At 46.0% G+C, this 13,111-nt stretch overlaps 1 protein-coding gene across 2 annotated transcripts in view; it reads left to right on the top strand.

Annotated features, from left to right (window-relative positions):
- The first annotated feature begins 1,038 nt into the window (after positions 1-1,038).
- Positions 1,039-13,111, top strand: part of TARS1 (threonyl-tRNA synthetase 1) — a 53,483-nt gene continuing 41,410 nt past the window's right edge. Inside the window, exons 1-2 of one of the 2 annotated variants that reach the window (XM_075932586.1) lie at positions 1,039-1,175; positions 1,814-1,957. In XM_075932586.1, the coding sequence (XP_075788701.1) occupies positions 1,904-1,957 (54 nt within the window). In that variant the 5' untranslated portion in view covers positions 1,039-1,175; positions 1,814-1,903. Of the gene's footprint in view, positions 1,176-1,813; positions 1,958-13,111 lie in introns of those variants that run through there. The other variant, XM_075932587.1, reaches the window with a different exon arrangement.

The following is a 13,111-nucleotide window of genomic DNA, read 5'->3' as shown; positions in this document are numbered from 1 at the left end:
TGTTTTGCATTTTCAGTAAAAACACTGAACATCCCAAACTTTCTTTGTTTGGATATAGGATTTTGTTTGATTCACTGTAAAAACAGGGGCTGTTTGCAAAATTCAACTTTAAATCACACCAAAGTTCAGGATTTGTGTATCTATAAGGCTATGTCTAGACTGCAGGTTTCTTTTGGAAGAAGCTTTTCTGGAAGAGATCTTCCAAAAAAACTTCTTCTGAAAGAGAGTGTCCACATTGTGAAAGTGCATTGAGAAAGAGATCTGCTTTTTCAACAGATAACGTCCACACTGAATGGATGCTATCTCACATGTAAGCTGTGATTACTATGGGCGGAATGGCCACCAGGGTACTTGTGCTTTTTCCTCTTTCCTCTTCTTTCGAAAGAACTTCCTCTTCCCCGTCCAAACACACCTTTTTCCGAAAGAGCTCTTTCAGAAAAGGCTTCTTCCTCGTACAGAGGTTTACCAATGTTGGAAAAACCCCTCAGTTCTTTTGATTTTTTTCCAAAAGAATGTGATTGCAGTGTGGAAGTAATTGAAGTTTTTTTCGGAAAAAACGTTGTTTTTCCAAAAAATCTCTGCAGTGTAGACATACTCTGTGTCTGTTTGTTCAAGAATGCCTTCTAAATGTTAAGAGCAAATTTGATATACAGCTTCCTCTTATCCTCACTTAAAGCAATGTCAGGTTTGGCTGTGCCAGGAAAATGGGATGTGCCTGAAATTCCATTGTTTTGTATAACATGTTGTGACGGGCTGCCAACAGCCCGCACACTAGCTTATGGAGAGAGGTGAGTGGGGAGTCACGCTGTGGGCAGTGAGCTCAAGTGGCGGGACGCTGCCGCTCAGCTGAAGTGAAGCCGAAACCTTCCTCCCTGCCTGGGTGGCAGGAAGGACACAAGCCTTGCCCCCACCATATGGCCGGTTGGAGTGGAGGTGGCGGGCAGTTGCCCGGAAGTGACAGGGAAAGGCCTCACATCACAGAAGGGGCGGAGCCGCAGTACTGCGTCACGGCCGGTGGGCCATTTTAAAAGTGCTTGCTGGCATCGGGGGAGGGGGCTGGTGGGGCGTCCACGGACGGGAGATGGAGAGCCCTGAACGAGCAACCCCATGGGAAAGCGAGGCCCCACGGGAGAAGCACTGGAAGACTGACGGAGGCCCGGACATCTGGAACCACGGTAGACGCGGGAGGGCTGGAGCCGAACACCCCGGGGTTCATGGGGGGAAGGAAGCAGCCCGGGGTGGGGTCCTTGTGGCGCACGTGGGCTGACATGTTATGGGAATGCACCCCATCAGCCCTACAGGGAAACATTGACCCTGTACTTAGAGCCCCGGGCTGGGACCCGGTGGAAAGGGAGGGTCTGGGTCCCCTTTCACCCCCACCCCAATGAGGAGGAGGCAAGGCAAAACCCGGGAGGGAGCATGAAGCCCACAGGTAGCCAGGAACAGACCCTGGCACAGATTATCGAAAGGGGAAAACGGGACAGTCGGGCTCGCAGGGCCCTCGTCCCGGACTCGGCCGGGGGCTCGCGCCCAAATGGGACTGTCACAAGTCGGCAGTCGGGCTCGCAGGTCCCTCGTCCTGGATTCGGGCGGGGGCTCACACCCAAAGGGAACTGTCACACATGTAAAGGGAGGGGGCTGATGAGAGAGATGTGATACTGCACAATAACCACTGGGGGAACAAGTGCTGGGGACATCTATGCTGCAGAGTGACCACTGGGGGCAGCTGCACCAGGAAGGGAGTGGCTAGCTGGGGATAGAGCTCATCATCTTGCCGGCCACAGGACCCACCACCATTCTCCTCCACATCTAGGGAGCACCTCCAGAGCCAGCCAATGCAGCCACAGCCCCCTCCCCTGCAGGAACCACAGTCCAGTCCCCCATAACTGCCAGGCCACCCAGCATGGCTGTGCCCTGCTGGCCTGCATGGCCCCAGGCCTTACCCATGCAATGCCAGGTAAGTCTTCTAGTTTCACTATAAGGATAAGACAGAATGTTTCTCAAAGAGAGCAAAACTAGCAAATTCTACTATATATATCAGGGTGAAAATTGTGTGCCTGCTTTGGAAACTGAAACACTGAAAATATGGAGATATCCCTTCTAAAACCTAGAAACTTGACAAATGATCTACATTGGAAACACTGGGAAAGGAGCTTTTTTCATTACATATGTGTAAAATGTATATCCCAGACTGGGGTCTCTAGGACCAATACTACAAAATACTATCATTAATTAACAGCCACCTTGTCCTTAAGACAAAATCCTGTCCTCATGGAGCAAGGGTATGTCTACACTACAGCACTAATTTGAACTAACTTAATTCGGACTAAGCTCATTTGAATTAGTGCATCTAGACCTAAAAACTAATTCGAATTGGTGTTTTGCTCATTCGAAATAGCATGTCCACATTGAGTGGACCCTGAACCGAAGTAAAGGCTGGCCAGAACCAGTGCCGGCAGGGCATCAGGTTAGGACTTAGAGTGTGGAGTTGCTGTCTCAGGCTATCCGAGGGCTGTGCTTAAAGGGACCCGACCCCCACCCCGGACAGACAGTTCTCAGGGTTCCCTGCTTGCTTGTCTACCTCGATGAGGGACAGCAAAGCAGTCCTGTCTTAGAGTGCCCTGAGTGCCCACACTCGGCACATCACAGCACTCGGCCGTCAGCCCGGCTGCACTTGCCGCAGGCTGCCATCCGGGCGGGTCAATCGGGGGGCTGTCAGGATCCAGGAGACCCTGCAGGAGAGCTTCCACCCTGAGGAGCCTGCAGAGCCACCCCAGTCCTCCCCATTGGGGGCTCGTGCCCCATTCCTCCCTCACCTCCTTCCACTTACCCCTCCCAAGCCCCTCTTCCTGATGTAAAAAATAAAGGACATGTGTGTTCAAAAATTGAAACTCTCTTTATTTAACAAAACTGGGGGGGGGGGATTAACCTCTGGGGAGACTGGGATAAGGAGGTGGGAGAGGGGAAGAGAGACGGTGGGAGGGGGAGGGGGAAACTTGGGAGGAGGGAGCTGGAAGGGGGAAGCCAGGGGAAGAAGAAGGAGGGGAAGTATAAAACTATGGTACGCCATATCTTCAGTACTGTGTACTTCTCACCTCAAAAAAGATATTTTGGCTTTGGAAAGGGTTCAGAAAAGGGCAACTACAATGATTAGGGGTTTGGAACAGGTCCCATATGAAGACAGGCTAAAGAGACTGGGACTTTTCAGCTTAGAAAAGAGGAGACTGAGGGGGGATGTGATAGAGGTCTATAAATCATGAGTGGTGTGGAGAGGGTGAATAAATAAAAGTTCTTCATTAGTTCCCATAATAGAAGAACTAGAGGACACCAAATGAAATGAATGGACAGCAGGTTTAAAACTAATAAGCGAAAGTTCTTCTTTACACAGCACATAATCAACATGTGGAACTCCTTGCCACAGGAGGCTGTGAAGGCTAGAACTATAACGGAGTTTAAAGAGAAATTAGATACATTCGTGGAGATTGGGTCCATGGAGTGCTATTACCCAGGGGGTAGGAATGGTGTCCCTGGCTTCTGTTTGTGGAAGGCTGGAGATGGATGGCACGAGACAAATTGCTTGGTCATTGTCTTCGGTCCATCCCCTCCGGGGTAGCTGGTGTTGGCCGCTGTCAGCAGACAGGCTACTGGCCTAGATGGACCTTAGATCTGACCCAGTAAGGCCGTTCTTATGTTCTTATATTCTAAGCCCGTGGTCACCAACTGGTTGAGGCCTCGCCCAGTCGCTCGCGAGGTGTTTGGGCAACCCCACAGCCCCACCCCTGAGAAGCCCCACTATCTACCTCTAGTGTAGTGCCGGCTTCCCGCGGGGTAGACGGAAATCCTTTCTGAAGCCCCGTCACTTCCTGGGGTTCCAGAAGTGAGCGGGCTGCTCCCCTCCCACAGCTCTGTCGCGTGCTGGGGGAGAGGGCATTGACCCTGAAGGCGGAGTGCGGAGGCTTCTCTGCGCCGCCGGCGCCGGAGGGGTGAGTTGAGCGCAGGGGTTTCCCTGCACCATGGGAGTGCGGGTCGGCCCCAGGGTTTGGCCGTGCTGTGGGAGGGGAGGGAGTTGGCTGGGCCGGGCTGGGCCGGGCCGTGATGCAGGAGGGAGGTTTGGCCCTGGGGTAGGCGCACACGGGGGGTTAGCCGTGCTGCGGAGGGGTTGGCCGTGCTGTGCCATGGGAGGGGTGTGTGGCCATGGGGCAGGTGCCTGCGGGGGTTGGCCATGTTGTGGGAGGAGAGGGGAAGGGGGGGATGGTCTGGGCTGCGCTGTGGAAGGGAGGTTTGGCCCCGGGGCAGGCACGTGCAGGGTGTCCCTGCGCCACGGGGGGGGGGGGGGGAGGGGTCGGGCCCAGAGAAGGCATGTGCTAGCTTCACTCTGCGGGGGGAAGAATCCTGAGAGGAGGCAGATGCAGGGGACTCTGCTGCCACTGGCACCCTATCCCCTGTCCCTTCTCCCTTCTCCTCAGGCCCCACTCCCCTGACCCCAGCTACAGAACTCTGTTCCCACTCCCGTCCCCACTCCCCTGTCCCCAGCTACAGAACTCTGTCCCCATTCCTATCCCCACTCCCCGAACTCTGTCCCCATTCCCCTGTCCCCAGCTGCAGAGCTCGGTCCCCATTCCCGTCCCCACTCCCCAAACTCTGTCCCCACTGACACCCTGTCCCCTGCTGCGGAATCCTGTCCTCTGCCCTCCCAGCACCCTGTTCCCTCTCCCCTGCCCCCAGCCGCAGAACTCTGCCCCCACAAAATGTATAATTATAAATGCTTCATTTTAGATTTAAATAGCATGAATAAAAAACAGACCATTTATTTCATAACTAAAAACACGTGATTTTAATTGTATGTATCACATAATTTAAAAATAAACTGTTTATCAGAGTGTGTAAGTATGGGTTGGGGATAGCAAGTGATGAACAGGAGGAGAATAGAGAGGGCGGGGCTTCAAGGAGGGGGCGGGGCGGTAGATCTTCGCCTGTTCTGAGATTTAAAAAGTGATCTTCAGTGTAAAAAGGTTGGAGACCACTGTTCTAAGCTCAGGGCTCAGGGTCGGGGGGTCTCACTGGACCAACTTGATTTGCATGCAAACCTGCTCCTGGGTTTGCATGTGGCCTTTGGTGGCCAGGCTGGCAGCTATCCTGCCCTAGACGGCCGCATTCCTGTGCCTAGTGCAGAGGTCGTGGACGTTGGAGGCCTCCCCCCAAACCTCGATGAGGTCCACAATCTCCGCACTAGACCAGGCGAGTGCCCACCTCTTGCGGCCCCGGGCAGGCTCCTGGGAGCCACCAGCCTGGTCCTGGGAAGAGGCGGAGGGCTGGGTGGCAGCGGGTGGCTGGCTCATGCCGTGCCAGGTGCAGGGTCTGCTGGCTGGGTGCTGGCAGGCTTGCAACTGGCACGAGCACTGTAGCCAGACCGTGCCCCTTTAAGGGCTCCGGGGCCAGGAGGGGGGCAGAAAAGTTTCCCTGGTTTGGCCCAGAGTGGCCACCAGGGCAACCTGGGAAGGACTAGCCTCCAACTAGTTCGAATAAGTGGCTACAGAGCCCTTAATTCGAACTACTTAATTCGAACTAGGCGTTAGTCCTCATAGAATGAGGTTTACCTAGTTCAAATTGAGCGCTCCGCTAGTTAGATTTAAAGTCGAACTATCGGTTTGCATGTATAACCGCTATTAAAGTTAATTCAAACTAACAGCTGTTAGTTCTAATTAACTTTGTAGTGTAGACATACCCTAAGAGTGTTGTCAGGTATCTCTTTTGATCTTGCCACTCTGGGGCTACATCTACACTGCAGCACTATTTTGGGATTCCGCTATTCTGCGTCTTTAGAGCACTCCTGTTATTTCAAAATATAATGGGCTCGCTATTCCGACATCCTTGTAAACCTCATTCCATGAGGAATAAGGTACGTTTCGGAATAGTGATTTATTTCAAAATAAGTGCTATGTAGACAGTGCAAAATCTCGAAATAAGCTATTTTTAAATTAACTTGAAATAAGCTATTGCATAGCTTATTTCAAACTCCAGGTGCAGTGTAGATGCACTCTGGAAGTGCACTGTAGTGGCAAGTGCACAGTTCAGTGCCATATGCATTGCTGTGCTAGCCGACTGGAGAAGTATCAAGCCAGATGACTGTGCCTCTTGGAAACAAGATTGCCAGCTGACACAAATCAGGTTAGCTCCATTGACTTCATTTAAACTATGCTGATTTATCCCTCCTGAGAATCTGGCCTAGTGAGTAGAGAAACTCTCATTCCCTACTATCATTTTCAAGCACTAGAGAGAAATCTTTTTGTGCTGATGGCACATGGATTGGGAAGGACAGCAGCTTCCCACCCTCTTCCTGCCACCAACATGACATGCAGTATGGCACAAGATCTAATTTTTACCATAAAGAAGACTAGCTATTCTTCAAATTATTATTTAACAGGATACATGTGATTACAACATAGCCTGCATTAGAGAAAAGCACACATAAGTTAACAGTAGAATGTCACAGACACGTTTATTTTTGAGTTAATATATTTCTAAACATTTTTCCAATTTAAAAAAAGTACTCCCATGTTTCTTTGTTATTTATTTTCCAAGTATTTGCTGCCATCAGAGAAATATTTAGAAAACAAGCTTATTTTAATTACCTAAAAATGTAACAATATGCAATACCATTTTCCCCATGGTATCTCCTCCCAGCATACTTCTCTTTTGCATGACAGTCTGTGGAGTCAAAGCCAAACTGTAAAAGATCCAGCAGCAAGAGCAAACTTGTTTGGAAGCACAGACAACTGTGCTGGCTGTGTTGTTGTCTCTGAGATTACCACATAAGGAGCCAGTTAGTGATCAATATTTTCACTTTTTAGATGGCCAAGGTTTTATGCACCATGGATCAATTTGGGGACAAAGGAACTAATTTTCTATCATCAGTGCTGAATTGGGTTAGAGGAGGGATCACTGCTGTTAGAATTAGGTGTCCATATTTCCTGTGATGGATTACTTGAGATTGTAGGGGGACCACATATTTTGTTTCTCTGTGAATGCCAACACAAGTGGGTGTTGCATTTGCAAAACTCTTGCACATAATCATAAATATCATAGCAAAGTAAATCAGCTTTCAGGGCTCAAGTCTATCTTGGATGCTTATCCATGACATTCATGTGATAATTTTCATATAGTTTTTAATATGCACTTGTCTGCATCACAAAACCACTCCATACTTTGACATACATGGTTCTTTCCCTGGAGGAGACCCAGTATCATAAGCCACAGGCCATACACCTAGGGCAGCAGGGTTTACAGACACAGGCCAATCTTCCATCTGATATTTTACTGATGCTTGCTTACCTAGGATCCATGAAGCCCAGTCCTACCTTCAGATGTTACTTCTGTAGTTCTATTGGTGAAGTCCTGGAACAGCTAATTGGCCTCTTGGCTCTACTTAAGCCAGAAGAAGGAAGAGGCAGCTATTGAATAACTGGGCTCTACCCTGTTCTGTATTCTTCGCAGAATGAGTTCCTGGCATCTGATTTGTGGTTCTGACCTTCAGTTTGTCTCCTGAGTCTTACCTCCTGGTATCTAGACCTAGCCTGACTCTGGTTCCTGACTTGTGGATTTTATCTCCAGTTCGTCTCCTGCTTCTGACCTCTTAGTATCCTGATTTTGCTCACTCCTGTCTTGTGACTGTGGAGTCTGGCTATGACTGCTCCCTCTGGCCACTTATGACCTGGCTGTGACAGCTCTACTGCAGCGGTTCTTAAGTGTACTGCAGCTTTATGAGTCTGACTCCATTTTAATGGGATGGTGAGGGCTGACTTGGAGTTGCAGGAGTCTGGGGCCAAACCCTGAGAGCTGAGAGCTTCTGCTCTTGGTAGCAGAACTCAGGTTACAGGCCTACTGCAGTTCTGGCCCCTCGTGCCTGGAGCAGCGGGGCTCTGGCTTGCCCTCCCGTCCGTCCCCGCTACCTGCAGCGGCTGGGTGGGTTCAGGCATTATTTGGGGATCATGTAGTAACTTTTGTTGTCAGAAGGGGGTTGTCACGCAATGAAGTTTGGGAACCGCTGCTCTATTGTGCTTGTCCCATTATTGCAATAATTATAAACAGATAATTCATAGTGTACAATACACTTGTACTTATGGTGCCATAACTGGATCAATGCTGAATGGGATTCCAGCAGAGATTTAAAGAGCCTTAGCCTGGGGCCTTTTACAGTCACAGTCGACCCCCATGTCAGAGAGCGTTGCTGGGGGTTTGTGGTTGTAGCAGTATCAGGAATGTCAGTTCTATTTCCCAGTGTTGATGGAGCCTTTCTTGGGACTCTTGACAGGAAAAGGTATTCACTTTTAGGCAACCTTTCCCCAGAAGGCTAATTAACCAATAAAGCTGAACAGATATCGACAGAACACATTAAAAACAAAGAGTTGTTTTTTTTTTTAAATGCTCTGATTAAACATCTTCTTTCAGTTACTTGGCAGGTGGGGGTTGGTTCTTGTTATCAACATTTTACTAGTTCTCCAGTCATTAGAATCTCCCCTGCGGTAAAAGAGAGAACTATCTTTAAAACAATTCCTAAAAGGCGCCACTGTACTTCATAAGGCAGAGAAAAAGCAACCATATTTATTCTTTTAAACTGAAGCATGCCCAGTGAATTGCTAACTAAATACAACATATGACATATAACAAACCTAGGTACAGGCATTGATATTCATTAACTTAATTTATTGTTGTTTTTCTTAATCTGTAAACACAAGTAGGTAGGTTGTTTAGTCTCAGTTTAAATCTCTCTGAGCCTATCCCAGGTGTGACATAATATCTTTTCAAAATGTTCAAATTCCAGTTTGTAGCGAGGCCTAGAGCTGGAAGAGCTAAGGTCTTACGGAAGAAGTTGCTCTTATATTATTTTCAGCCATGAATTAAGTGAAAATCTCAGGTGAAGACTTGGTCTCTCAAGACTCCCAGCTTAAGGTCGTGATCCTACAGATGCTTATACAGTAGCATACAACAGGATCAATGCCCAGCTTGGCAGATGTATGAGGTTTAGATAACTTCCAAAGGTGCATCCAATTTTTTGAGCAATGTCAAATTCTAATTCAGAAACATTTGAAGTACAGCTCTCATTACCTGTATATTGAAATATGGAACAAAATAGCTTACAGTATAGGAAGACGATTTTATTCCAAAACAGCAAATTGTTATTCAATTAAACACAATTGTGCACTTTAGGAATTCTGCCATTAGCAATTTATTAAAATGCTAAACTTAATAAAAACCAAATGATCCCTTTTGAGGACATGTGTCTCTTATCTAACTCTCAATTTAATGTAAGTAAATCACTGACTCAAAATTGAAGGATATAGCTTAGCCTCAGAGTTTTTCTCATTAAAATTGTTCATTATAAGCTTATACATCATAAATGGAATGGAAAAATTTTAATTTGCTGAATTCATGACTAAACTCTTTAAAATACCCATAGTGTGAAAGATATTGTAGATGCCTTTATATTTTCTTCCTTCATCATTAATTCAGATTAGATCTCTATAAAGTAACTATATATAAAGTTTTTATGTTTATGGAGTAGCCGTAAGTCCCAGATAACTCTCTAGTTCCAGAAGTCTGTACTGCAAATCAATGACTTTCAGAAATTTTAGTGAAATGACCTTTAAGTGTCAGTCAGAAGTCATCTGGGGAAGGGGTATACACTGTAAATGGAAAAGCAGCCCCAAAGATGGTTCTGCTGCTAATACCATTCACTGGAGTGGGGGGTATATAATGAGAGAAGAGGGAAGATAAGACGGAGATAGGAGAGCTAGTCTAGTCTGTTGTAAAGCCATTGTTCTGGCCATTGTTCTTGCCTGGGAAGCAGGGTGAAAGGGTAAACTCATTCCAATGGTTTTTAGGATCTGGCCCATAGAATGGGAAATAATCATAAAGGAGACCAGTGGAATTCCCTATTTCCTCATAAATCACCCTTTAGTTAAACATTTTTTTATCTGTGTCAGAGGATATAGTCAATAGACAAGCTAAGCTGTGGTCAAAAGCCTTTGCCTAAAGGGTGCAGGCGCAAAAATATGCAGCCGAACTGCTGTCCTTAATGAAGTACATTTACCACTTATCTCAAAAGTTCTTCCTATGTGTCCAGTCCTGCAGGCTTTACTCAGGTAAAACTCCTGTACAAATGCCTTTGGCATTGCAGAGGAGTTGGTAATGTAATATTTCATATACTGCTTCACCATTAACAGCATCTGAACAAGATAGTCAGAAGAACTTACTTTTATCTGAAGAGTAATTTAAACGAGATGCATGCTACTCTTCTTGCCCCTTGATTTATTGCTTTAAAGTGATTCAGTTGTTTTCTCAAATGAATGCATTGTGTTCAGTTGTTTACAAAGATGTGGAGGGGAGTCTTATTTCTCAACAACAGTTATTTTTAGATTCTGCCAAAGCTATGGACATTAAAGAGCAGACCTGATCTGCAAATATATTTTTTCGCAAGGTTACCATCTTTCCCATCTTAATGTGGGGGGTGGGGGGGTGGGGGGGGGAAAGGAAAGGGAGAGTGAATTAGATATATTTTGTGCAGAATGTAGAACTTATTGAATTTTATTTTCAAACTTATCATGAGACACTGTGGAGTTAGTCTAACAGGGAGTGTCCAGGGTTTGCTTACCTTGTCTAAATCACATTTGCCTTACCATGAACACGTCTAAAGGGGGAGGGGAAACATCCTCTAGCAATTGAAAAAGGTCTCCACATTAATGTGCATGGTAACACCCCTATGCTATATTAAGTAATTCAGTGCCCTCATAACACAAGCACATTAATCATTTTGTTTCTTCCCACAGTTTGAAGACAGATACCAAAAAGCATGCTGGGTACAGGCATGCAAATGAACATGCCAAGCATCCCACTCCACTTAAGAATTCCCATGTTTGAAAAAGTAAACATTTCTCAAACAACTTGTCCTCAGGCAGCCTTGACAGATGTACCACTTTTATGAAATACTGTAAACATTTTATTTCTTTTTATTTCAGTTCTTCCATTCAGGTCACTTGAAAAAACAAAGTTAAAAAGAAACAGTTGCTCTATTTACTATGGAATCCCTAATGTGTATGCTAATGAAAAATTGTGCAAACTAATGATCCCTTTTAAAAATACCAGAATTGATAGGTAATGAACTCCTGTACATTTTATATTACTTTAAGGATAAACAGATGTTTTCCAATAAACAAGTTTTCTTCTACTTCTACTTTTTATTTTTTTAACTTCAAGCATTTTGGAAAACATGTTATAAATGTTTGTTTTTTTATTGGAACAAAATATATTTTAAAAACTGTGGTGGCAGGCAACACCGTAGGGTATAAGGAAACAGGAGAAAGAGGTTAAAGCCAGTATGTCTTGCAAGAGGGCTGTGGTCTTCTTCTAGTGGATCTGTCACCAGCTCTGATGTGGGTGAGACAGTCTAGATTTTCTTGTGGCTATCCCATATCCCAAAGATGTTTCCCCTGTTTCCTCCCTCTGGACCAGGAGTGTCACACAACACCTGGCTAATTCCATATACAGAAGGTCAAGGGACCTTCACAACAGCTTGTGAACAATATGCTTGAGTGGGAAAATAACCATCAGTGTGGGGTGAGTCTATCGTATTGTCCTGAATTTGGTATTCTTAGTTGTGACCCACTGAGACATCCTGTAGCAGGGAAAACAGTTCAGTTGCAGTAAGATTGTAATGAGAAAGAAGTTACAAAGACATACAAGGGAGGAAAGAATAAATGGGAATGATCAGAGAGGACATTCTGGAGGACAAGAGAAGGGGTTTAGGAGCAGATAGAATAGGCGGCAGGCATAAAGGTTTATGTTAAGCCACTTTTAGAAAAAGAATGGAAGCCAATACAGAAACTCAACAAGGGGCAAAACATACTGTAGAATAAGTAACCCTTCGCAACCAACACCCCCAGCTATCTTCGAGACACTACTGACTTCCTAAGGAAACTACAAAACATCGATAACCTCCCCAATAACACCATCCTTGCCACCATGGATGTAGAAACTCTATACACCAACTTCCCACATGAAGACGGATTACAAGCAATTAGAAACACTATCCCAGAGGACACCACTGCCAACCTGATAGCAGACCTATGTAACTTTGTTCTCACCCACAATTATTTCCAGTTTGAGAACAACTTATACCTCCAGATCAGCGGCACAGCCATGGGTACACGCATGGCCCCACAGTATGCTAACATCTTTATGGTTGACCTAGAACAACGTTTCCTCAACTCCCGTCCCCTTTTACCCCTTCTCTACTTATGCTACATCGATGACATCTTTATGATCTGGACGCATGGCCAAGAAACACTGGAGATATTCCACAGAGATTTCAACAACCTACACCCCACCATCAGCCTCAGCCTGGACCATTCTACACGAGAGGTCTACTTCCTGGATACCACAGTACAAATCAACAATGGAAAATTAGACACCACTCTCTACAGAAAACCCACTGACTCATACAGTTACCTACATGCTTCCAGCTCCCATCCAGAACACACCATACGATCCATCGTCTATAGCCAAGCCCTTCGATACAACCGCATCTGCTCTAATCCCACTGACAGAGACCAGAAGCTTCAGGATCTCTACCAAGCATTTATAAACCTCAACTACCCACCCGGAGAAATAAAAAAGCAAATTGAAAGAGCAAGATGAATACCTAGAAACCATCTACTTCAAGGCAGACCCAAGAAAACCAACAATAGAACACCACTTGTCATCACCTACAACCTCCAACTTAAACCTGTCCAACACATTATCAATAAACTACAGCCTATACTGGAACAGGATAGCAAACTCCAAGAGGCTCTGGGAGACAGACCCATAGTCTCCTATAGACAACCACCTAACCTCAAGATGATTCTTACCAACAACCACAGGACATACCACACTAATACCAACCCTGGTACCTTCCCTTGCAACAAACCCCGTCGCCAGCTTTGTCCACATATTCGTTCTGCTGATACCATTATTGGACCTAACCAAGTGAGTTATAAGATCAAGAACACATATTCCTGCGCATCCAGAAATATAATTTATGCTATCATGTGCCGAAAGTGTCCGTCTGCTATGT

Source organism: Pelodiscus sinensis, chromosome 6, assembly GCF_049634645.1.
Source record: "Pelodiscus sinensis isolate JC-2024 chromosome 6, ASM4963464v1, whole genome shotgun sequence".
In the NCBI taxonomy this organism is placed as follows: Eukaryota; Metazoa; Chordata; order Testudines; family Trionychidae; genus Pelodiscus; species Pelodiscus sinensis.
This window is presented reverse-complemented; position numbering and strand designations above follow the sequence as displayed.